Source organism: Lithobates pipiens, unplaced genomic scaffold (assembly GCF_037356315.1).
Source record: "Lithobates pipiens isolate NorthernLeopardFrog02 unplaced genomic scaffold, aLitPip1_a1.2 Scaffold_25, whole genome shotgun sequence".
Lineage (NCBI taxonomy): Eukaryota > Metazoa > Chordata > Amphibia > Anura > Ranidae > Lithobates > Lithobates pipiens.
The window spans coordinates 202,054,767-202,082,110 of record NW_027507787.1 but is presented as its reverse complement, the minus strand read 5'-3'; the positions used below and the strand labels follow the sequence as shown (position 1 = coordinate 202,082,110).

The 27,344-nt window shown below is 41.7% G+C and overlaps 1 protein-coding gene across 1 annotated transcript in view; it reads right to left on the bottom strand.

Annotated features, from left to right (window-relative positions):
• The window catches only part of LOC143930820 (pancreatic lipase-related protein 2-like), a 70,083-nt gene that overhangs the window by 27,319 nt on the left and 15,420 nt on the right, over positions 1 to 27,344 (bottom strand). The window contains exons 3-5 of the mRNA XM_077455432.1: positions 19,958 to 20,112; positions 8,575 to 8,700; positions 5,703 to 5,843 (exon numbers count right to left, since the gene is read on the bottom strand). Of these exons, the coding sequence (XP_077311558.1) occupies positions 5,703 to 5,843; positions 8,575 to 8,700; positions 19,958 to 20,112 (422 nt within the window). The remainder of the gene's footprint in view (positions 1 to 5,702; positions 5,844 to 8,574; positions 8,701 to 19,957; positions 20,113 to 27,344) is intronic.

Below are 27,344 nucleotides of genomic sequence, written 5' to 3'. Positions count from 1 at the left end.
CCACTGCCCAAGCAGACCACCATCAGCAAGTTAGGTAAGAGGCTATACCGGTTAGGTACGTATTGAAGGGGAGTTTAAAAAGAGTGCCAGATGCTTAGTACTGCCTTTCTTTTCTTTCGGCAGTCCAACTGAGTCAAGAACCACAAGTTCTAGACAGGGGAGAAGATCCAGCCATACCTCAAGCAGAAAATCTCGCAGAAGCCGCTCAAGATCCCCTTCACGCCACCGAAGGCATAGCCATTCACGGCATAGCCACTCACACCATAGCCAGTCAGGACGCAGAAAATCTCCTCCCTCGCACCATCAGAGCCACCATGCCCTTCCTGCAGCAAATGCTTGCTGGGTATGCGGTGCCCCGGCTTTGCCAGACAAGCTCGCTTGTCGCTCCTGCTTCAATGAGGCCACTAGAGAAAAGGAGGCAGATGCTAGAATGGACACGGATCTCATTAGGGAGTCTGTTCGGGAGACATTACTGGGATCAGCTACGCCAGCTGTGGATAGACCAGTTCCTAGCACATCCTCTGCAGAGCCTCGTCTCACCCCGGCATCAGAATCCTCCTCTGAGGATGAGAGTCAAGATATGTCAGCCGGCTTTGATTTTTCCCTTGTGGAACCTTTTGCAAAATCCGTTAAGGAGGCAATTGGCTGGCAGGAGGACGCGACTAATCCCCCTAAAGTACGGAAATATTTTCCAAACTTAAAAAGGGATCCAGAGACCTTTCCTTTTATCGAGGAACTTGAGGATCTCATCAGGGACGAGTGGGAGAGATCAGATAAGAGAGCTAGCCTCTCCAATAGACTGGCAAAAATGTATCCCTTAAAGGAAGCGAAAGTGAGGCCCCTAATGAATGCCCCCATCGTTGACTCTTCATTAATGCGCCTTGCCCGTCATGTAACCTTACCGATCGAGGATGCGGTATCTTTCCGGGATGTTTTAGATCGAAAGATGGATCTAGAATTAAAAAAAGCTTATTCCACGGCTGGAGGGGCCTGTAGACCAGCGATTACTACGGCGGCAGTGGCCAGAGCCATCTCAGGATGGGCAACCGGAGTGGAAAAGGACCTCAAAGACGGCGTCGAGATGGAGAAAATAATATCTTCCCTGCAGGAGATCAGACTCGCAGGAGATTTCGTGGCAGAGGCCTCGGTAGATGTTATTAGATCTTCTGCTAGGTCAATGCTGGCTTCGGTGACAGCTAGAAGAGCTCTATGGCTGAAACCATGGATAGCAGACGCAGCCTCCAAAACGAATTGGTGCAGGATTCCATACGATGGTTCAAACCTGTTTGGTGCCAAGCTAGATTCGGCCATCTCCAAAGTTTCCGGACGGAAATCAGGTCTGATCCCTTCCGATAGAAGACCTAGGGCTCAGAGAGGTCCAGCCTTCAAACGTAATTTGCCAGACAAATACCGGGAATCCAGATCCTACTGTCCAGGTAGGGAGTTTAGAAGGGACTGGAGGAGCACAAAACCCTCCTTTCTCAAATTGCAGAAATCCAAGGCTACCCCGGCTGGGGATCAGCCGAAATCATTTTGAAGATCCGCCTGCCCACCCGGCCCAGGTGGGCGCCAGGCTGAAAAGCTTTTTCAAAATTTGGGCAAGACACATAAAAGACTTATGGACACTTTCCACAATAAAATTGGGTCACAAATGGAAGTTCAAGAACAGTTTTCCACCAAACTACTTCCGCTCAACCATGCTTCCGTCTTCATTGTCCAAAAGGAGCCTGTTAGTAAAATATATAACAGAGCTGAGACAAAAGGGTGCAATCCTAGAAGTGCCATCACACCAAAAAGGGAAGGGATTCTATTCCCCTCTTTTTTTAGTGAAAAAGAAGACAGGCGACTTGCGACCCGTGCTGGACCTCAAGAGACTCAACAGAGGCATCCAAGTGGAATCCTTCAAAATGGAAAGTTTACAGTCTATTCTCCTAGCGATAAACCTAAACGACTGGATGCTTTCTATAGATTTGTCAGACGCTTATCTTCATGTGCCAGTTCACCCGTTTTTTCAAAAGTTTCTGCGTTTTGCCATAAAACAGCACCACTTCCAGTTTCAATATCTTCCGTTCGGCATTTCCTCGGCTCCCAGAACATTTACCAAAATTCTGTTGCCACTAGTAGCTTTCCTCAGGGAAAAAGGATTGCGAGTCCATCACTATCTGGACGATATTCTGCTGTTGGCAGAAGATCAAGAATCTCTGATTCTTCACCGGGAGATTCTCCTTGCGACCCTTCAGAAATTTGGGTGGATAATCAACTGGAAGAAGAGCAGTCTGCAACCTACACAGAGAATGATCTTTCTGGGGGCAGACCTGGACACCAGATTAAACAGGATACAGCTTCCGCAGGAGAAGGTCAAACCTCTAGTGTGGAAAATGCAGAGACTATTGTCGACAAATCAGTTGCCAGCCAGAGCCTGCCTAAGTGTACTGGGGTCCATGTCAGCAACTATACCTATGATACAGTGGTCACAGTGGCACATGAGACTTCTCCAGAACTCATTTCTCAGGCAGTGGGATGGAGTATCGATGCGTCAAATCATCTTTGTCTCCAGTTCAGTAAAGCAGTCGATATGGTGGTGGACACACCGCAGCAATCTCGAGAGATACAGACCGATAGTCCCTCTGGATCCAGAAGTAGTAACTTCGGACGCCTGCCAGACGGGTTGGGGAGCCCATTTTCAGGACCAGGCAGCCCAGGGACAGTGGCTTTTTCAGGCATTAGGCCTAGTCTCCAACATTCTGGAGCTCAGAGCGGCTTTCCAAGCCTTGAGAGCCTTTGCGCCACTCCTGAGAGGCAATAATGTAGTTATCCGCATGGACAACAAGGTGGCAGTGGCCTACATTCAGAAGCAGGGAGGTACCAGGAGTGTCACTTTGATGGAGGAAGTTCGACCCATTTTAGAGTGGGCTCAGATTCACCTTTCAAGCCTAAGAGCAGTATATGTTCCAGCAGCGCAAAACATGCTAGCCGACTACCTAAGTCGAGAGGTTTTTTCCAACAACGAGTGGTCCCTGAATCCTCGAACCTTCACTCTTTTGACGGATCTTTGGGGAATGCCAGAGATAGATCTAGCGGCTACCCCAGCGAATACCAAATGCCTCAGGTTCCTATCGAGAGGGTCATTCCCATCGGCGGAAGGGGTGGACTGTCTGACTCACCCATGGAACTTCAAGCTGGGATACATTTTTCTTCCAGTCCCATTAATCGCAAGATTTCTGTCCAGACTCCGGAGATCCTCAGTGACGGTGATCGCAATCATCCCACTATGGCCACGGAGGCCATGGTTCACGACTCTTCTGCAACTCAGCCTTCAACCTCCTATTCCCCTGCGGGTATCTCCGGATCTTCTATCCCAAGGTCAGTTCCTGCATCCAGCTCCAGAGAGGTTGCACCTGATGGCCTGGAGATTGAGAGGGCTAGGCTGAGAGCCCAGGGATGCTCTCAAGAGGTCATATCGACTCTAATGCAGGCTAGGAAAATCACGACCAATTCCATTTATTCTAGAATTTGGGAAAGATTCTGCTCCATGGCTCAACAAAAAGGATGGAACAGCATTTCTCCAGAACCCGCTCACATCCTGGAATTTCTCCAATCAGGGGTCAACAAGGGTCTGAGTCTAAGTACCCTCAAGGTTCAGGTGTCTGCCCTATCAACCAAAACGGATACGAAATGGGCTTTTCATCCTCTAGTTGTCCAGTTCTTGAGAGCTTATCTGAAAATCAAACCCCCCAGGAGGCCGATTTTTCCATCATGGGATTTATCAGTAGTTCTTCACGCCCTGTCTTCACCTCCGTTTATTCCATCTGAAAAGATCTCTCTATGGGACTTTAAAGCTGACTTTCCTGATTGCAATCACATCAGCAAAGAGGGTATCGGAAATACAAGCATTAATGATCTCGGAACCACATTTAGTTCTTTTTCCTGACAGAGTGGTTCTAAGGCCCTCGGAGCAGTTTATACCCAAAGTGGCCACTCCATTCCACTACAACCAGGATATCATTCTTCCATCCTTCTCTAACGATCAGGGGGATCCACACCCTCTGGATGTGAGGTCAACCATCATCAATTACCTATCTACTACTGCCTCATTCAGAAGGACAGATTCTCTCTTGGTCATCCCTCATGGATCCAAGCGAGGTCAAGCAGCTTCTTCACGCACCATCGCATCCTGGCTGGTTAGGATCATTAAGAAGGCATATTCCTCCCAGCAACTGGCAATTCCTGAAGGCATCAGGGCTCATTCTACAAGGGCAGTGGCTACCTCCTGGGCAGCATATTGCAGAGTGTCTCCAGAGACGATATGCAGAGCAGCATCCTGGTCCTCCAGGCATACCTTCATTTCCCATTACAAAGTGGATTCAGCTCACTTGTCCATGACTGACTTTGGCAGATCTATCATTAGAGCAAATTCTTCCGCATTATAAGGAATTAAAGTTTATTTTTTACTTGTACCCACCCGACTGGCGAGTTATTTCCCAGTGTGTGCTGCCATGAAGGCGTCAGGAAAACGGAAAATTGTATACTCACCTTCCGTAATTTTCCTTTCCTGACGCATCTTCATGGCAGCACACGGTTCCCTCCCTGTCTCTTTGTGATGATATATACAGAGAATGCAGCGGGGGGTCTCCCCTTCAAATTTATAGCTAATCCAATCCTGTCAGGTTGTGGGGGTGGAGTCACAACCCAGTGTGTGTGCTGCCATGAAGATGCGTCAGGAAAGGAAAATTACGGAAGGTGAGTATACAATTTTCCGTTTTTTTTGTTGTCATTTTTTTCAAATGACAAAAATATATATTTTTTATTTTATTGTATTTAAGTCCAAATATGAGATCTGAGGACGTTGACCCCAGATCTCATATTTAAGAGGACCTGTCATGCTTTTTTTCTATTACAAGGGATGTTTACATTCCTTGTAATAGGAATACATGTGACCCAATTTTTTGTTTTTAAAACAGTGTAAAAATAAATAAAATCTAATAAAATCAATAAGAAAAAAATGTTTTAAAGCACCCCGTTCCGATGAGCTCGCTCGCAGAAGCAAACGCATACGTGAATAGCACCCGCATATGAAAATGGTGGTCAAACCACACGTGTGGTATCACCGAGATTGTTAGAGTGAGATCAATAATTCTAGCCCTGGACCTCCTCTGTAACTCAAAATATGCAACCTGTAGAATTTTTTAAACGTCGCCTATGGAGATTTTTCAGGGTAAAAGTTTGACGCCATTCCACCAGCGGGCGCAATTTTGAAGCGTGACATGTTGGGTATCAATTTACTCGGCATAACATTGTCTTTCACAATATAAAAAAAATTGGGCTAACTTTACTGTTGTCTTATTTTTTTATTAAAAAACTGGACTTTTTTCCCAAAAAAAGTACGCTTGTAAGACCGCTGCGCAAATATGGTGTGACAAAAAGTATTGCAATGACCGCCATTTTATTCTCTAGGGTGTTAGGGGAAAAAAAGTATAATATTTGGGGGGTTCTAAGTAATTTTCTAGCAAAAAAACGTATTTTTAACTTGGGAAGTCTGAAAAAGAGGCCTGGTCTTTAAGTGGTTAAAACTTACAATGTTAAAATAAAAATCACACCACCTCAGGGGAAGATCCATATAAAGTTTTAGATATGGCTTATCGCGGCAGGTTTTGACTATTTTTTTTTTTACAGTTTACATGTTCAACATTTTTGTTACACACCTGCAATCTCGTCACCAGATAGGAGATTTCAGCTCCCACCACTTGGACGTTGCTGCTCGCCTGAGCGTACATCTGCAAATTAGCTGAACCATTACGCCAATCCACTCCGACACAATTCACATCTTCTGCTTGGAGGATCTCCTGTGGGAAAATTGTGGATTCTGCAGGTGACATTTTATTTATTACAGGTACTTATATAGCGCTGTCAATTTGCACAGCGCTTTACACATGGATTGTACATTCAAATCAGTCCCTGCCCTAAAGAAGCTTACAATCCAAGGTCCCTAACTTACATGCATTCATACTAAGGCCAGTTTAGACAGGAGCCAATTAACCTACCAGCATGTCTTTGGAGTGTTGGAGCAAACCAACACACGCACAGGGAGACCATGCATACTACAGGCAGGTATTGTAGTGGTTGGGATTTAAACCAACAACTTCAGTGCTTCTGAGTGGAAGTGCTAACCACTCAGCCACGGTTAAACCTATTCTATTGCTCTATAACAGTGGTCTCCAAACTATGGCTCAAGGGCCAGATGCGGCCCTTTGCTTGCCTCAATCCAGCCTTTGGGACACTATTCCTCCCACTGACACCATCAATAGGGCACTATTACTAATGCTAAGACAAATGAAGGGGCACTATTCCTCCCACAGACACCTTCAAAGTCGCACCATTCCTCCCATTGATACAAACCATGAGACACTATTCCTCCTGCTAAAACCAACAACAATGGGGCACTATTCCGCCTGTTAAAACCAATGATGGGGCAATGTCTAATCCCACTGATCCCGGGACATTTTCTACTCACACTGGCCACAGCCCAGCCCCTCTAAAGCCTGAAGGACAGTAAACTGGCCCTTTGTTTAAAAAGTTTGGAGACCCCCTGTTCTATAGAATTGGTGAAAGTCTAACAATGCCACCATCAAAATGTGATGACGCATGGGAATACATTTTAGGGCTATATATATATATATGAAAGGGAAAGTAGTAGACTTGGCTCCAAGTCTACTACTTTCCCTTTCACATACTAGTCCATCCAATTTGGTTGGAAATACATGGTAAAGGCAGCTCTTACCCATTGCACTTTAGTTTGTTTCATAAAAAAAAAAAAGTGTATATATATATATATATATATATATATATATATATATATATATATATAACAAGTAATTGATTAACAGTTATTGTTTTTTGACTGCTCAAAACACACCATTTTTTATTCCCTTAATGGGAAGCTTGGGTCTCGGTAACATTTCCTGTAAATATAATATGGTCTGTGTAAAATTTTCTGACTCCCGACACTTTTAGAAATGTAAGGATTTAAGGATTTCAAATAGCAAATGATACATTTTATCAGTAATCTACCAATGACTCTTAGCCCACGTACACACGGTCGGAGATTTTGGCAACCAAATCCGTCGGATTTTGCCTGTCGGATTTAGTCCGACGGATTGTGTCCGAAACTGTTGCATACACGCGGTCGGACTAAGTTGTCGAAAAATCCGATCATTCAGAACGTGATGACGTAATTTCGTTACGATGGGACTACGTTCAGGCTAGTAGCCAATAGCTTTGATGTAGGAATTTGATCTGAGCATGCGTGGCACTTGGTCCGATCAAAATTCTCTACACATGATTGGAGTATGTCCGATCGAACCAGTTGGTCGGGAAATATTTCCAACATGTTGGAAAATTGGGTCCGACGGATATTCCGACGGAATCAGTCCGATGCATACCACACACAGTCAGATTATCCGACAACACGGTCCGATAAGACACATTCTGACGGATTCTCCGACCGTGTGTACAAGGGTTTATGAAAACCACCTCGCTAGAGCTTGCCAGCCAGTCACCGTGCACATTTGCCACACTGCAATTGAGGATTTTTGTTTTCTACATGTTAGCCCCGAAGAAGAGGGATGCTTTTCTTTGAAACGCGTTAGCCGTATTTGATTTTCTTAATCAATGCTTGGACCTTGAAGAAGGGGAAAGCTTGTCAGTGCAAATAAATAAAAAAGTATCACGGACAGTACTAAATTTCTCTGTCTTAATCAATTAATATTTTGAATATGAATCACCAAACAGCATTGGTATTATATCTCTACACCCAAGATCAGATTTCCTGTTGAATGGTTTATTCATTCTGACCAAGGAGGCAGCAGCCTAAAACCACAATTAGATACACTCCCATACAGGTTAACCTTTTTACGGGCTTGTTTACAATGATGACTATCAATGCTGCCCCTCTAAAAAGCATTCCACAGGGGATTGCTTTTCAGAGAACATTCAGCAGGTAGTGAGGAGGCCATGTTTTGTGTTGTTTATGTATATTTAGATATGTATTTTTTTATATTTTATATTAATAAAATATGGAATATTTTATGCAAAAACTCTTGGTTTGGCTGCAATATAAACAAGTACACAATTCTTTCAACCTGCCTGTGAAGTAGTGGACCTGTGCAATGTACATAATGTATGACAGCAACAGGGGCGGACTGACCATTGGGCCACTCGGGAACTGCCCGAAGGCCCCAAGCCACTTGTTTGTTTGTTGCGGCTGCCCCCCCCCCCCCCTTCCTCCATAATAGGCTGACACTTTGTATCACCACAATTAATTTTTTTATATATATTTTTAGCAATTAAAATCAACTAGTGAATTGATTTAGGAGCCTTATACAAAAAAATTGGTATCAAATGTCCCTGTCTTTTAAGGAAATATTCTATTTTCATTGAAAAGAGGGATATCGGGGCAGAAGGAGGGACAGCGAGATTGGGTGGGATGAGAGGCACTGCCAGGAGCTGTTGGGCAATGCCGTCTTGTATCTCTCTGCCTGTCAACATCGAAAATTCAGGAATTATCCAGAAACTCACCAGGATCATTTGAGACACCCAGTTATCCTCCGCTTTGTCGGTCATACCATGCACTATGAAGATCGTCTTCCGACCTGCTCTGAAGACAGAATTTTTAATGCTCATGATGTCCCGAGAGCTGATTTCCTGGAGGAAAATAATAAAACATTCAGATTGGATCTTCTCTTGCTGTGCTAAATGTCTTCAAAAATATATCAAATCACCATTTAAATGTAAATGATAATTTCAAGATAAATTATATAATATAGTAAAACATATCTGGATGATATTTAGTTTGCTCTGTGCACTGTGGGGTTAATTTACTAAAACTGGAGAGTGCAACATCGGGTGCAGCTCTGCATATAAACCAATCCGCTTCCCAATTTTATTGTCAAAGCTTAAATGAGAAGTACAGCCAACGCTCGTTTGGCTGTACTTTTCCTGTGGATCACCCATTTTCAGCAGACAGCGGGCTGAAGCCTGCTGTCAGCTGATGTCACAGAGCCGGTCCAGGCTGCGGAAAGATTACGACAGTTTGGTTGGGATCCCCCAAACAAAGGATCGGCACCTGGCTCAGCCTCTTAGTGAGCTGCTGAGAGCCCACCCCCAGCCCCCCCGGGGAGGGGGGAAAAGCAGAGAGTTGGTGATTGACAGTTGAATTCAAACATTTTTTTAATTAAAAATAACAAACATGTCATACTTACCTGCTCTTTGCAGTGATTTTGCACAGAGCAGCATCAATCCGCCTCTTCTCTGGTCCCCCACCGGCACTTCTGTCCTGGCCCTCCTGTCAAATGCCCCCAGAGCAAGCAGCATGTAATGGGGGCACCCAAGCAGGCTCGCTCTCAAGCAGCTGCTCTGCGTGTCTGTTTAGACACTGCGCCGTGGCTCGGTCTGCCCTCTCTCTTTCTCCTCATTGGCTTACTGGCTGTGATTGACAGCAGCGGGCGCCAAAGGCTCCCACTACCAATGAGGAGGAAGCGTAACCAGAGAGCTGATGATCTTGTGCACATTGTTGGATCAAGAGAGAGCTCCGGTATGTATTAGGGGGTGCTGGGGGGGCAGCTACACACAGAACGTTTTTTAACTTCATAAATGGAATGCATGAAGGCAAAAAAACTTCAGGCTTTAGAACCACTTTAACTGAACAAGCTGAAGTTAGAAGCTGATTGGCTATCATACACAGGTGCACCAGATTTTGCATTCCAGTCTTAGTAAATCAACCCCTCAGTGTATTTAAACAATTGTCATGTGGTCCTGTTGGGAAGTCTGGACCATACTTGTGTAGATGTATTTACTATATAACAGTGGAGTGCCTCTTAGCAGGACCTGGCATGGGTCAGAGGACTGGAAATTCTCTGCACTACCTTTTTGGGACATCACTGTGCCAGTCAGGTTGGAGTACCATAGCACAAGTCTTGCGAATATTATCTAATGTTCTGTATTGAGGATGTTGCCCTGTGCCTGGCATTCATTAAGGAACGCATCTAAAATGTTATTTGCAGTGGATATAAAAAGTCTACACACCCCTATTAAAATGTCAGGTTTTTGTGATGTAAAAAAATGAGACAAAGATAAATCATTTCAGAACTTTTTTCACCTTTAATGTGACCTACAAACTGTACAACTCAAACAACAAACTGAAATCTTTTAGGTGGAGGGAAGTAAAACAAAAAAAATAAAATAATATAGTTTCATAAGTGTGCACACCCTTACACTAATACTTTGTTGAAACACCTTTTGATTTTATTATAGCACTCAGTCTTTTTGGGTATGAGTCTATCAGCATGGCATATCTTGACTTGGCAATATTTGCCCACTTTTCTTTGCAAAAACACTCTAAATCTGTTATATTGTGAGGGCATCGCCTGTGCACAGCCCTCTTCAGATCACCCCACAGATTTTCAATGTGATTCAGGTCTGGACTCTGGCTGGCCCATTCCAAATCCTTAGCCTTCTTCTGGTGAAGCCATTCCTTTGTTGTTTTGGATGTATGGTTTGGGTTGTTGTCATGGTGAAAGATGAAGTTCCTCTTCATGTTCAGCTTTCTAGTAGAAGTCTGAAGGTTTTGTGCTAATATTGACTGGTATTTGGAACTGTTCATAATTCCCTCTACCCTGACTATGGCCCCTGTTCCAGCTGAAGAAATACAGCCCCAAAACATGATGTTGCCACCACCATGCTTCATGTGGGTATGGTGTTCTTCTGGTGATGTTCAGTGTTGTTTTTGCGCCAAACATATCTTGAAATTATGGCCAAAAAGTTCAACCTTGGTTTCATCAGACCATAACACATTTTCCTACATGCTTTTGGGATACTTCAGATGTTTTTTGCAAAATTTGGCCGGGCTTGGATGTTTTTCTTCGTAAGAAAAGGCTTCCATGATACCACTCTACCCCATAGCCCAGACATATAAAGAATAAGGGAGATTGTTGTCACATGTACCATACAGCCTGTACTTGCCAGATATTCCTGAAGCTCCTTTAATGTTGCTGTAGGTCTCTTGGCAGCCTCCCTGACCAGTTTTCTTCTCCTCTTTTCATAAATTTTGGAGGGACGTCCAGTTCTTGGTAATATCACTGTGCCGTATTTTCTCCACTTGATGATGATGGTCTTCACTGTGTTCCATGGTATATCTAATGCCTTGAAATAATTTTGTACCCTTCTCCTGATTGATACCTTTTAACAATGAGATCCCTCTGATGCTTTGGAAGCTCTCTGCGGACCATGGCTTTTGCTGTAGGATGCGACTAAGAAAATATCAGGAAAGACCTACTAGAACAGCTGAACTTTTATTGGGGTTAATCAGAGGCACTTTAAATGATGGCAGGGGTGTACTGACTCCTATTTAACATGAGTTTGAATGTGATTGCTTAATTCTGAACACAGCTACATCCCCAGTTATAAGAAGGTGTGCAAACTTTAGCCTCATACACACGATGGGACTTCAAACAAACTTTTCCATGGATTTCTGTCCAAAGGGCATTGGCTGTGAACTTGGCATGCTTACACAGGACAGGACTTTTTCAGCCAACTTTCACCAAATCACGTGTTTTTTCAGCTCTTTACCGCCACCCTTTGGTCAACTTCTGTATTGTTGTCTGATCTTTTGCATTGGTTCTGAGCATGCGTGTTTGTACTTTGGACTAAAGTCCGATGAACTTGTGTGCACACGATAGTATTTTGCACCATAGGACTTTTGTTGCCGGAAAGTTTGTCTGTTTGCAAATCGAACATTTGTCTGATGAAAACAGAAAAAGTTTGTCCAATGGAGCGTACACACTGTCAGATTTTTACAAAAAACAGGTAATTTGCATGTTTGTTGTCAAAAAGTCCGATCATGTGTATGGGCCTTTATGCAACCACATTATTTTAGTTTTGTTTTTTTTACTTCCCCCCCTAAAAGATTTCAGTTTATTTTTCAACTGAGTTGTACAGTTTATAGGTCACTTAAAGGTGGAAAAAGTTCTGAAATGATTTATCTTTGTCTGATTTTTTATTTTTTTTATTTTTACATAGAATCCTGAAATTTTAACAGGGGTGTGTAGACTTTTTTTATATCCATTGTATTTATCTAGACTCCTCGCTCGTGCCATTTAGGCACTTGCCTACACTCCACCTTCCCCCCTAAAGCAGAACTTAACTCTCTCAATCAACATTGACTCATTTTATTCTTTATGCCTCTAACACTAGTAAATAGATAGGAAGGTATATCATATTTGCTTGTTTTATAATTTTTTTTTTTACATTTCTTCAGTTACTTCCTGATTTCCAGACCCAGGCAAATGATGTCATGCATCCCATGTGTCTTCTGGAGGGGAGGAGTTTTCTCGGCTAAGTACAACCTCCTGCCTGCGTGCCTGAGCTAAGGTTAGATTGATTCCAGGAAGTAAATGCTACAGTAATCATCTGCCCTTACTCAAGATGGTCACAGCTAGAAATGCTAGGGGGGTGTTTTCAAAGTAATTTCTCAGCAAAATAAAGCATGGAGACATGAATGGATGAGAGCATTTGCGTTGAATATTAAAAATGAATGAAATAGTGTTTTTGGTTTGGTGGTGCTCAGATGCATTCTAGTTCCGCTTTAAGCTTGGTACATCCTCGTGCCATGATAGACCCAAAGATACAAGGTACAGTATATGAATTTGATCACAATATATATATATATATATATATATATATATATATATATATATATATATTATATATATATATATATATATATATATATATATATATATATTAGGATTATATAACGATGCGGCATTTTAACAACAATGCATATTTATATGAAGATATACAGCAATGCAGCAAGAACATAATCAAACAATGCCAACAAGTTGACAGAATGTGGAAAATGTTAAATAATGCAACAGTTCTTAAATATAATAAACTAGCTCTGCTACACTTAACTATTCCCCTGTGTGTGGATGTTTCTGACCTGTCTGGGTGACAGGGCTCCAATCTGGATGCACCAATATGGTCCATATAAATGTGACAATGCTAACAACATGCTAGTGTGCTAACAAGGTTTTTATTAAGTGGAAGAATTATGGTTTTGTCTCTTGAAGAAATACCATTTTAACCTTTTGCCTACAGGGCACTTTTACCCCCTTCCTGCCCAGGCCAATTTGCAGCTTTTAGCACTGTCACACTTTGAATGGCAATTGCGCGGTCATGCTACAATGTACCCATGTGACATTTTTCTCACACACATAGAGCTTTCTTTTGGTGATAATTATTCACCACTGGGTTTTTTATTTTTTGCTAAATAGTTTTTCATAGTTTATTATAAACTTTTGAAAACAGGTAGTTTTTCTCCTTCACTGATGTGCGCTGATGAGGCTGCACTGATGGGCACTGATAGGTGGCACTGATGAGGCTGCATTGATAGGTGGCACTGAATGGCAGCACTGATAGGTGACACTGATGAGGAGGCACTGATTGGCAGCACCGATTGGGCATTGATTGGCAGCACTGGTGAGCATTGATTGGCAGCACTAGTGGGCAATGATTGGCAGCACTGGTGGACACTGTTGGGACTGCAGTGATAATCAGGACACTGATAATCAGTGCTCTGATTATCACTGTAGATGTCCCTTTAACACAAGCCGGTCATCGACTCCCTTCTCTCCTCACACTGTCAGCTCAAGGAAAGGAAAACTGATAATTGGACACAGCTGATCACATGATAAAGGAGCACTGTGATTGGCCCTTTAACCCGATCTATGATCAGCTGGGTCCAAAGTACTAAGCTATCACAGATAGGGGGTATATGGGCAGCACGATTACGGGAGGACATCCATGTACGCCCTCCCAGCAAAGTAAGCCCGCGCTGTAGCCGTCGTTCGGCAGTAGCATGAGCAGGAAGTGATTAAGGCATATTAAGAGTCTGCTGGCCTTGCTTGCAGCAGCTTGGCATTGCATGCTATTGCTGAGTGTCATCTACTACGACCCCCAGATTCTTTTCCATCCTTGATTCCTCCTGAGATTCTGCCTCTAGTGAGTAACTTGCATTCATATTTTGAGATCCCGGATGCATTACTTTACATTTTTATATATTAAAACAAGAGCTGCACGATTAATCGTTAAAAAAACACGATCTCGATTCACCCCTCTGACAATCTCTCCCACTGAGAGTAGGTGATTCTTTCATATAAACAAGTGGAGAGATTATCTGCTCACTCTGCTGTCAAAAGAAAGCATCCGGGCAATCTGCCAAGTGTAGAACTTGAAACATTGTAACTAAATTTATTTCTTAGATCAAAGGGAAAGAACTTCTTTTGTAAACAAATAATCTGGGCAGTCTGGCAAGCTTTCAACCACATGTAAATGCAGGAAGTTTAACCACTTAAAGTCTAAATCTTTTTCTGACACTTCTTTCTTAAGTTAAAATCAATATTTTTTGCTAGAAAATTACTTGGAACACCCAAACATTTTACATATATATATATATATATAAAATCAGAGACCCTAGGGAATAAAATGGCAATTGCTGCAATATTTTATGTCACACTGTATTTGCCCAGCAGTCTTTTAAATGCAAATTTTTGGGAAAAAATACACCTCAATAAAAAAAACAAAAAAACAAAACAGTAAAGTTAGCACATTTTTTTTTTTAATTTTAATGTGAAAGATGATACACAGCGAGAATCGTGATCTATCTTCTAAGCAAAAAAATTGTGATTCTCATTTTAGCCAGAATCGTGCAGCCTTAATTAAAACTCATATTGACATATTGCAGTTCACCCCTCTTTTTTAACCACTTGCTTACTGGGCACTTAAACCCCCCTCCTGCCCAGACCAATTTTCAGCTTTCAGCGCTGATGCACTTTGAATGACAATTGCGCGGGCATACAACACTGTACCCAAATGAAATTTTTATCATTTTTTTCCCACAAATAGAGCTTTCTTTTGGTGGTATATAATTACAGCTGGGAGTTTTATTTTTTGCTAAACAAATAAAAAAAAGATGCAAAAAAAAAAAAATCATGTTTAATAGTTTGTTATAAAATTTTGCAAACAGGTCATTTTTCTCCTTCATTGAAATGCGCTGATGAGGCGGCACTGGTGGGCACTGATAGGCGGCACTAGTGGGCACTGATAGGCGGCACTGGTGGGCACTGATAGGCACAGTTAAGGGGACACTAAAAGGCACAGATAAGGTGGCACTGATAGGCACAGATAAGACAGTACTGATGGGCACAGATAAGGCGGCACTGATGGGCACTGATGGGTGGCACTGATGGGTGGCACTGATGGGTGGCACGGATGGGTGGCACGGATGGGTGGCACTAAGGGGCATTGATGGGTACCACTGATGGGACTGATGGGCACTGATAGGTGGCACTGGTAGGTGGCACTGCTGGGCACTGATGGGCGGCACTGATGGGCATTGGTAGATGACACTGATGGGCACGGATATGTGGCACTGAGGTGCAGCAATGTTTTTGAGGCAGATTGTGGGCACTGATAGGTGGCACTGTGGGCACTGATGTATGGCACTGTGGGTACTGATGTATGGCACTGTGGGCACTGATGTATAGCACTGCTGGGTGGCACTATGGGCACTGATGGGTGGCACTGCTGTGTGGCACTTTATTAATCATCTGGGGGTTACTGGCAGGAGGCAGGTGGGCACTTATACGCTGGCCTTGATCGGGACTGTTGTCCCGATCACGGCCGCCGGTGATCGGCTTTTTTTTTTTCTCCTCGTGCTGTCAGCGTGAGGAGGAAAAATAGCCAATTACCGCTCCATTGTATCACATGATCAGCTGTCATTGGCGGACAGCTGATCATGTGGTAAGGGGTCAGGATCGACCCCTTGCTCGGATCCGTGATCAGGCGAGTCTCATAGACTCGCCGATCACAGAGTGCGCCGCGCGCGCCCCTCAGAGGGTGCGCAGGCTGCTCGTGCACGGGACGACGTCAATAGACGTAGTCCCCGCAAAGCAGGTCCGCGCTGTAGCCGTCATTCGGCTATAGCGTGGATCTCAAGAGGTTAAATACACCTTCTTGTAAAGTTGCTGTACCCTGTTTGGAAGTTATCACTTTAGCTTTGTATCATCATCGTACACTGAGATATAATTATTTATTCCTACATCTAAATTATTTATGAACAAGTTAAATAGAATTGGTCCCGGGACAGAACCCTGGGTCCCTTGCTCACAATTCTAGACTATTTCAGAAAATATGCCATTAATCACTACTCTCTGGACCCGCCCCTGCAGCTAGTTTTCTAACTAGGTACATACCATGTCATCAATGCCAAAAGACATTAGTTTGTAAATTAAGCATGTGTGGAGTACTGTATCAAATGCCTTAGCAAAGTCTAGATACACTACATCCACGGGTCTTCTTATCCTAACAACAAGTAATTGCCTAATAGAATGTTAAAAGGTTGATCTGGCAAGAACAGTTTTTTTTTATAAATCCATGTTGGTTACCACTAATATTACTATTCTTATCTGAAAAGGTACAGCCCCTTATTCCTTCTAATAATTCACATACTATTGATGTTAGGCTGACTGTAATTTCTGGGATATATCTCAGTCCTTCTTTGAATATTGGTACCACATTAGCTTTTTGTCAATCAGCTGGTGTCATTCCAGTCAGTAGGCTATCCTTTAACATTAGGAATAATGGTCTGGAAACAGCATAGCTAAGTTCTTTGAGAACTTTTGTGCGTGAGCCATATGGACAGTCATCTTTCCCCTACAATCATTTAAAGTGCAGAATTTACACAGGATCTCTCAGCTCTCTTTGCTCCTTTTGCAAACCCAAAATATTAACATGTGAAAGGTGACAAATTAAACAAGATGTATCACAATAAAGTAAACAAAATAAAATAAGTCTATGTGTGAATTCTTTCTATTTCTTCTCTTCAATCATATGAATAAACCATGTGTTGCATGCATCCACATTTACTATTACTGCATCCAAATTCCGTGGGTGGGCGGTAAGTGGTTAAAGTTTGCTGCACAACATTTAGACAAACCTGTGTAATACTGGGAGAATATAGTCTGGTCAGATGAGAGCAAAATTGAACTCTTTGGATGCCATAATACACACCATGTTTGGATGTCAAAATGCACTGCACATCACTCCCAAAAACACCCCTATACCAACAGTGAAGTTTGGAGAATGGTGTGGGGCTATTTTTCAGCATACGGTACTGGAAAACTTCATATCGTTGAAAGAAGGATGACTGGAAAAATGAACCAAGACATTCTTGATAAAAATCTTAAGGGGTGTTTTTATGTGGCGCTACCTAGGTAAATACTAATAGAATAAAAAACTACCAAAATTAAATAAATATGATTGTAAATTAAATTATGTGAATCAATCCAATAATGAAAAATATAATAATCAGGCTACTAAGCAGCAATAAAGTGCATAAATGTCAATTCCTCTAAATATTAAAGTGCATCAACAATAAGTTTTAATTATAAAAATTCATGCGACAGTGCAACTAGTGAGAACACACCTAGCATAATGCTGCCATGCTTCTATTAGACTAAATAAATAACAAGTGCTTAAAAATCCAGAAATATGTCAAAGAAAATAATAAAAAATATTCATATACAAAAGTGGAAAAATCCACGTTAACCGCAGATTGCATGCACCAGTGTTAAAAAATAGTGCAAAATCCAGCAAAATAAACAATGAAAATTGTATTCTGTGAGCATTAAATTCCAGTGCCCAGTGAAACATAGTGTAAACAGTCCACTCCAAACAATGTGCAGTTCGTTTAGCAATAATATCCGTGCAATTTGAGCAGTCAATATGTTGTTCCCTCTTCATTTTAGTGCTTCCTTTCAGTGCTATTACATGCACCCCTTGTTTCCCCCAGCCTCTCACCTCCAATGAAGGTCCCTACGGACCGGATCACACTTAGGGGATGGTTAATAACCACTCTTCCACCATCAAAAACTACAGCCTCCAAGAACTCCACCAGTTCCTCCAATAGCGATGATTCAGGCAGTATATGAAAGAATGAGGGGGGGCTCCAATGAGTAGTAACGCACAATATTTATTTAAAATATAAAATCAGCACTTACATTTAAGAAAAACTTTTCCAGAACTGTACACAGCGGGGCTTCCGGTCTCGGCCACGATCGGAAGTGGCAAGTGACATCTCAACTCCTCCCTGACGCGTTGCATCACGATCACGTGACTTTCTCAAAGGGTGAGGGGTCAGGTGTCTCCATTCTCTTTTATACAGCGCGCTCAGCTATCGTATTGGTCAAACGGCAGCAGGGCGGGCAGCATCTGATTACAATAATTAAAACCATCAATATCTGCTGCCATCTACCAGGATGATGAAGGTGAAACGAGGGTGGACATTTCAGCAACACAATGATACCAAACACAAAGCCAAGGAAACTCTCAATTTGTTTCAAAGAAAGAAAACAAAGCTAGGCCCAGCTAATCACCTGACTTGAATCCAATAGAAAATCTATGGAAAGAACAAAAGATCAGAGTTCATAGAAGAGGCCCACGGAACCTTCAAGATTTGAAGACTGTGTGGGAAAATGGGCCAAAATCACACCTGAGCGACTCGTTTCTCCATACAGGAGGCGTCTTGAAGCTGTCATTATCAACAAAGGATTTTGTACGAAGTATTAAATACATTTCAGTTTCCATGTACAATAATTTTTCCCCCGTGACATTCCATTTTATTACACATAACTTCATTTCTTTTGGTGTCTTTGTATGTATGGATTGCATGGGTTTTTAACCACATGTGGTGAAAATTTCATGTTAATAGTACCTTTAGATATATACTCACTTAAAAAAAAATGTTGACGTGTTCATTACTTATTTTACCCGCTGTATATATATCTATATATAGATATTTATATCTATATGTGTATATATAGATATTTATCTATCTATCTATCTATCTATCTATCTATCTATCTATCTATCTATATATATATATATATATATATATATATATATATATATATATATATATAATTAGTGCTGTGTAAATTGTCATATATAAGTACCCCAAAAACATAAAATGATACGTACAGGTATGAGTGTTTCAGAATATCTGATTGTAAATATTATAGTGATGGTTGAAATATATTTAACTTGTCTGAAAAATGCCTCTAAAATCATTATACATTGTGCGATGGGTAAAAGATGATCATAGTTATTTCTGAAAAATACAAGCAGCTAGTGACATCTAGTGGCCAATTTCAATTACAACATATACATAAAATACTGTATGCTCACATAAGGCATTGATGTTGATTTACTAAAACTGGAGCATGTAAAATCTGGTGCACCTGTTCATGATAGCCAATCAGTTTCTAATTTCAGCTTGTTCAATTCAGCTTTGACAAAAAACCTGGAAGCTGATTGGTTTCTATGCTGAATTGCACCAGATTTTGCATTGCTTCTGTTTTTAGTAAATCAACCCAATTGCATTCTGTTTATGTATTTTATTGCTTGTGCCCCGTTCAGTTTTTTTTTTCTTGAAGTCATAGGAGCATCCTGTAATAAACAGGGTTTAAAAATGATACAAAATACCAATTTATAAATATAAAAAATACAATCAACTATAAAAAGCAAACAAAATATATATATATTTTTTTAATGAACACTGAAGAATAAGCCAGAGCTATATAAATATACAATGAGCCATTCACATCAGTAATATCTATACAGCACTGCGGAATATGTCAGAGCTATAAAAATATATTATAATAATAAGTTATTGTGAAGACATTAGAGTGTAAGCTCCTCTGGAGAGATTGATGTCATTGTTTCAGGTTTCTCTGTAGAGCTCTGTGGAATATGGCTGAGCCATATAAATGTATAATAATAATAGCGTGTGACTGTGATGAGGATATTATATTGATAAGCAGTGGGAATTTAGACTGTGACTCACCTGGTACAGTTGGGGATTGTCCCTGGTATGGAGGAAGAATCGGGTATTAATCTTTTCGGGGCTCCATGGTAGAGGGATGACCTTCCTCTGTGGAGTACCGGACCATGGAATGTCATCGTAGAAACAGCCAAGATTGTCATAGCAGTTTTCTGTACCTGGGAGGACACAGGTGACAATCAGCTCTATATAGAGGGCTTACCCAGGTTCATGTATTTTTAAGGGCTTATTACATGTCACTAACACATGTCACTTATACACAAGAGAATAAAAAAAAGGAGCTGGGTGTAGCCACTATAATGTCGTAGCTGTCATTCGTGGGGGAGGGGCACAGACACAGCACTCCTCCCACTAATCTTAAATTAAGACAAGTCCCATGCCACATCACTTGAACAGCTTGTCATTGGACATCAAAGTCGCATGACAAGTCATATCCCATGTTTTCCAATGATATATATTCTATTCATATATGTGTGACTTAAAGTGGTTGTAACTCAAAAAAAGAGAGAGATCCTATTCCCTTATAGCAGATTAAACAGCACAGTGCTTGTGAGGTCTAATCTGCCCCTTTCTCAGCTGTATAAAAAAACCTAGTTGATCCTGCCAGTTGCTGTGTCCCCCTCTATGTGCTGACCACGGTAATCGGGGCTGCTGAGCCCTGATTACTGTGGTCAGTTTATAGGCATCTGCCATCCCCTGCTCTGCTCCCCCCCCCCGCTTGTCAGCTCCCGTGTCTGTGGCTGCTCTGCCCCCCCCCGCTTGTCAGCTCCTGACGCTATTCATAGAAATGTTTAAATATTGTCAGCCCCTCTCTTTTAGGCCTCATGCACACTGGATGTTTTTACAGCTGCTGTTTTTGGCTTCAGACGTTTTTTTTCTGCAGCCAATAAACTCAACAGCATGTTATCCTATGTGTTCCTTAGGCTTTTCTCAGCAGTTTTTGGCAGGGGCGTTTTCTAACTGGTAAGAAAAAACGCAGAACTAGTGGGTTTTTAGAGGAATTTTACAGCTATAAAAACACTCTAACTCGGAAAAAAGGTTAAAAACCCCCAAAAACTTGGTTATTCGGTGTTTATCAGTGTTTTTGAGTCATAAGCTTTTGTGGTATAATTTTGTTAAAAAATGCAAAAAAAATCTGAAAAGCTCATTCTACAGCTACAGCTTTCTAAAGCTAATACTCCTGGCTTTTTTTATAATGTCCAGTGTGCATGAGGCCTTATCCAGCCATAACACAGTGTAAGAGTTAAAAAAAATATATGCCTCTAAATACCTTTTTTCACATATCTTCTTCAGGCCAGACTCCCAGCCACTCTCCTCCTTAGATCCAGGGCTACAGCGGGAGGGGCTGAGTGGCCAGCATGACAGTCATGTGACCTCCCTGGCTGACATCAGACGTAGGTCTCAGCCCCTTCTGCTGTAGCCCCTGGATCAGAGGAGGAGAGCAGCCGGAAGTCATGTGACTGACCTGGAGATATGTGAAAAAAGGTATTTAGAGGCATCTGTTATGACTGCATAGAAGAAAGGCTGGCAGTGAATTATTTCTTTAAGGTTAAACCACTTTACAGTTGATGCAACTTCAAAGTAGTTCATGCACTATTTTGGTCTGACTTTTATGCAAATTGAGGACCGTAGACTTCAATGTTAACTCCCAACGTTGCATGAAAGTTGTACCTGAATATTTTTTCATGCATCTGTGGTGCAACAGTGGGTCATACAAGTTTGAATGGAGCCTAAAGTAGGGTGACCAGATGTCCGCGGTTTCAGGGGACAGTCCCCGGATTGAGGACACTGTCCCCGGACCAATTCTGTCCCCGGTTTTGTCCCCGGAATTGACTTCAACAGGAGCTGGGGCAATTTTCAAAGACAGTCTGTGCAGAATAAAAAAATAATAATCTGAACTACACCCTCTGCTCCTACTAGCGTAGGGGGTGTATTTTTCCATTATCTGTGTCCCTTTCTGATGATGATGTGCTGGTCAGAGCGGATGGACTATTTCTTCAGTTTCTGACACAGGGTGTAGTGGTTAGCACTCTCACCTAGCAGTAAAAAGGGTCGCTGGTTTGAATCCCAACCACGACACTACCTGCCTGGAGTTTGCATGTTTTCCCTGTGCCTGTGTGGGTTTCCTCCGGGTACTCTGGTTTCCTCCTGCACTCCAAAGACATGCAAGTAGGTTAATTGGCTTCTGTCCAAAAATTGGCCCTAGTATATGAATGGGGACCTTGGATTGTGGGCTCCTTGAGGGTAGGGACCTTAACCTTAACCTTACTATGAAACTATGCCCATTCAGCTCCGCTCACATGTTCTTCTGCCTTGGCTCAAATCCCGGCCAGCCACCTGCCTGCTTATCTCCTTGCCTTCCGAGTCATTTTCCTCCGCTCCCCACCCAGTGGTATCCGGGCTCGGAGAGTGAGACCTGAGAGGCTGTGATGTCCAGCAGCAGGAATAGAGGGGAAGCAGATCCAATCGTGGGGCTGCCATTGCCTTCAAGGCTTCAACACAGGTGTGCTTTGGGGGTATCTGTTAATAGACTACATTGCACTGTGTCTGTCTCTCTGGCATAATGGTTGGTATTAGAACTCACAGGCAGCAGGTACTTATTGGTTAGAAGTTAACAAAATCAGCACCCAGCAGTCATGTTATGTGACACACTGTGACAGAGCCAACCAGAGCCATGATAGAGTGCCTGCTGCTTGTGTGTTATCATAAAGCTGATGCTCTTAACCAGTTGCCGATCGCCTGATAGCAGATTTACTGCTACGGGGGGGGGGTAGGGGTCGTGCTGCGCAGGATCACTTATATAATAATAATATACTTCCCTTAGTAAAATCACCTCCCCCTCAGTGAGAAAACACTTGTTAGGCACACATTTAACCCATTGATTGCCCTAGATGTTATCCCCTTCCCAGCCAGTGTCATTAGTACAGTGACAGTACATATTTTTCACACTGATCACTGTATCACTAATGCTGCGTACACACGAGCGGAATGTCAGACAGAAAAAGTCAGACAGAATCTTTTCATCGTATATTCCGATCGTGTGTATGCCTCATCTGAGTTTTTTTTTTGAAAATTCTGACGGACCTAGAAATAGAACATGTTCTAAATATTTCCGACTGAACCATTTCACTGTATGCTGTTCCAATGCACCAAAAATAATGCATGCTCTGAAGCAAGTACGAGACGGAAGCTATTGGCTACTGGCTATTGAACTTCCTTTTTCTAGTCCCGTCGTAAGTGTACGTCACCGCGTTCTAGACGGTCGGATTTTGGTGTAATCATGTGTAGGCAAGACAGTTTCAGTGGAACTCCGTCGGAACGCCGTCAGAAGTCTATCGGAAAAACCTTCGGAGTTTATTCTGATGGGAAAACTGGTCGTGTGTACACGACATTAGTGTTCCGATTTGTCCACCGCAATATCGCAGTCCCGCTATAAGCCGCTGATTGCTGCCATTACTAGTAAAAAAAAAAAAAGTATGTCCCCGGATTTCATTTTAAAAATCTGGACACCTTATCCTAAAGGAATCTGTCAGGATAGATGCGTGAGATCAGGCACAGATCCAAGGTGGCAGTCCTTCATGGTGCCACATAAAACACACTCATCTGTAATTATAACAAGAGTAATATCGCAGTGGGATGTCATTATAGCCAGGAGGCAGTACTGTGCCAGGCTTCAGTTTTACTAACTGCAAAGACAAGGTGCCCCAACCTCCCATCTGACACCTGAGAAGTGCAAACAGATTCCTCCCTCGTCACCTGGCAGGAGGAGTAAAGAGCAAACCTCCCGGATTCTACAAACTGGCTGGACTGGATGCTCTGTGTAGAAGAAGAGTGATGCCATTGTGTTAAACAGGAAGAAACTCACAGGGAGAGAAGACACATATCATACTGATATCTTTTAGAGGTGGATTAACACTGAACTTCAGGATAAGCAAATATTATCTAAATCAAATCAGTCATGTGTATTATTATTTGAATCTTGGGGGTATCTGCGTATGTCTTCCAGATCTGTGCAGTAATCCAGTGTGAGGCTTTTCCTGTAATATAGACCGCTCACAACTGCTCTCTCTCCTTGTGCAGAGTGGCTGGTCTTGTATCCGCCCCCTCCTGTAGTTTTCTGCAGGCAGCCTGTAGTGCAGGGATATGCAATTAGCGGACCTCCAGCTGTTGCTAAACTACAAGTGTCATCATGCCTCTGCCTCTGGCTGTTATGCTTGTGGCTCTAAGAGTCTTGCTATGCCTCATGGGAATTGTAGTTCTGCAACCGCTGGAGGTCCGCTAATTGCATATCCCTGCTGTAGTGGGTGGAGTTTGCTGGGCCCCTCCCACAGCTCTGCACAGGCAATGTACAGCACTGTGATGATGTAACCACTACTTTTGCAAGATAACAACTAGGTTTGCAAATACATGCAAAGGTGCATGCAAAGTAGATTTATATCCTTTGTGGCTATTGAGGAATAGATTTAAATGAAAGTTTCTTTGCCTGAAATTCAGTTTTAACCAGTTTGGATCCAGAGACCTTTTCACATTTCAGCTATCAATCTGCTGATTTGATCATATCTTATTTTAATATTCTCTATGATAGAAAAAGTGAAATATTTATTGGTTTCCATGACAAAAAATACTTTTTTTAGTGTTATTTTCTTTACCTACTTTCTATATACAGTATATTAAAGGCATTAAATATTTATTTTCCAGTTTGGTCAGTGCTAAAGTGTTGCTTTAGATATAATGTGATCATTTTATTCTATTAATTGACCAGGTTTTTATGACACCAAAATTTAATTTCTAATACAAACAGACATACAAAACATGACAAGCCAAAAAGAAAAAATAACAAGAATAGGAAGAAAAAAAAAGTGAATTTGTTATTTTAGGAGGAGAGGGAAAAGGAAAGAGTTGATTTGGTCTATATACGATAGATTTGGGAATAACCACTTCAGCCTCGGAAGGTTTTACCCCCTTAATAACCAGGCTATTTTTTGCAATGCGGCACTGCTTTACTTTAACTGACAACTGCACGGTCGTGCAACGATGTACCCGAATACAATTTATGTCCCTTTTTCCCAAAAATAAACCTTTCTTTTGGTGGTATTTGATCACCTCTGCAGTTTTTTTATTTTTTTTGCACTATAAACAAAAAACTATTTTGAAAATAAAAATAAAAAATTATATATATATATATATATATATATATATATATATATATATATATATATATATATATATATATATATATATATATATATAAATAAATATATATATATATTTTTTTTTCTTTTTGCTGTAAAAAACATCCAATAAAAAAATGTAAAACAGTCACATTTTTTCATCAATTTAGGCCAATATGTATTCTGCTACATTTTATTGCTAAACAATTCCCAATAAGCGTATATTGATTGGTTTGCGCAAAAGTTATTATGTCTACAATCTATGGGGTATTTTTATGGCATTTTTCTTTATTTTATTTTTTTTTGTTACTAGTAATGGCGGCGATCAGCAATTTTTAACGGGACTGCGACATTGCGTTCGGACAAACCTAACTGACACTTTTTTGGGAACCAGTGACATTATTACAGTGATCAGTGCTAAAAATATGCACTGTTACTGTTCTAATGACACTGTCAGGAAAGGGGCTAACATCAGGGGCGATCAAAGGATTAGGTGTGCTCCTAGGGAGTGCTTTCTAACTGTGTGGGGGTGGTGCTCTGACTGAGTGAAGACAGAGATTGCGTGCCTCCTAGTTTCTAATGCATGAAATGACGTACAGGAACGTTGTTTCGCGTAATAATGCCAACCTGCCGCAATAAAAGTGCAGTAGGCAGTCAGCAAGTGGTTAAACAGATAATTTTTTTTCTGCTTTAACAACTCTTGTATAAGCCTCCATTAAACCTTAAGGCCCCTTTCACATGGGCACCTCTGTTGGATGGACTCCACTTGCTCAGCAGCGGATCGCTCCACTGATCCCTGCTGCAGCACGTGGATGACAGGTCCGTCTCCGCTCACTGTGCAGAGCGGAAATGGACAGAGTACTGTTCTCCTCTATGGGGAGCTTGGGTGAAAACGGACTCCGTGTCCATTTTCATCTGATCCTATCCAATCTGATCCGTCACACGGATGGAAAATAGGGTAACCAGCCGTCTGGATTTTGCAGATAAAATCAAAATGGACAGCGGCAGATGTCAGCGGACATGTCACCGCTGACATCCATCGCTCCATAGGGGTAAATGGAGGGTCCAATCAGATCCGCCTGAAAAACTGATGGGTGGACCTGATCGGACAGCCCATGTGAAAGGGTCTTTAGTGTTTTTGGCTTGTTTGCCTGACTACATGCATAACTCCATTCTTTCTAATTGTTCCTGTTCACACCTGTATGCTCAGTTGCCATATACTCTACACCCAAAGCTCAAAAAAGTACAGGATTTTTTTTTTTATATATATTGGCATTTTTGCTCCAACATACTTCAATGGGTGCACCTGCATCTGAAAAACTGCTCTCCTCCCCTTGCTCAGCCTAGAAAAGTAAAACTATAAGCAATTTTTTTAAATTTTGGATAGAGAAAGGGATTGTTATAACCCATATATATATATATATATATATATATATATATATATATATATATATATATATATATATTTGCCATCTTTGCCCTATTGGGGAGATTTACTTTTACTTCCTGTCCCATAGCCAAACAGGAAGTAAGAGGAAATCCCTTCAAATTAAGGGAATTCACTGGGGATCCCCAGGTCGCCAGTACTAGTGTCCCCATTGGAACATTTCCCCTTTATTAGTTTTCTGTGGAGAACCCAAAATTTGGGATTTTCTTTTACTTAATTTTCAATGATGATGGTATAGAGGACAAATGGAGAGGGTAAATCTCTGTGAAGGGGACACAGCAGTAAAAAATCAATAGATGTTATAATCTATCTCCATTGTGTCCAATACAAAAAAAAAAAAAAACAGGTATACTTGAAGTTTGATAAATATGTAAACATACTAACACAACGCTTGTAAGACCTCATTCACACAGGCGTACCGATCTGTACACACTTGGGAAAGGCCGTCTTTGCTCACGTGGGATGCACCTCTGCTTCCCACACAGGTGAAGATGGTCCTTCATACGAGTGTGCGGATTGGTATGTCATGTGAATGAGACCTAGAATTCTTGAAAAATAAATCTTCAGAGTAACTACGAATATCCAAATCTATAAATGCTGAAAAAAATATGTAGTTAGTTAGCTGCTCCTCAGATCTGCAGATAACACAACTGTGTACATTAAAAATAGGAATCTCTTGCTTCTGATAGAGAGATACATACAGGGAATAGACAACCCTTTGAGCATAATGTGCCCAAAAATGTTTTCAAAGAAATTGAGTGTCAGATAGATC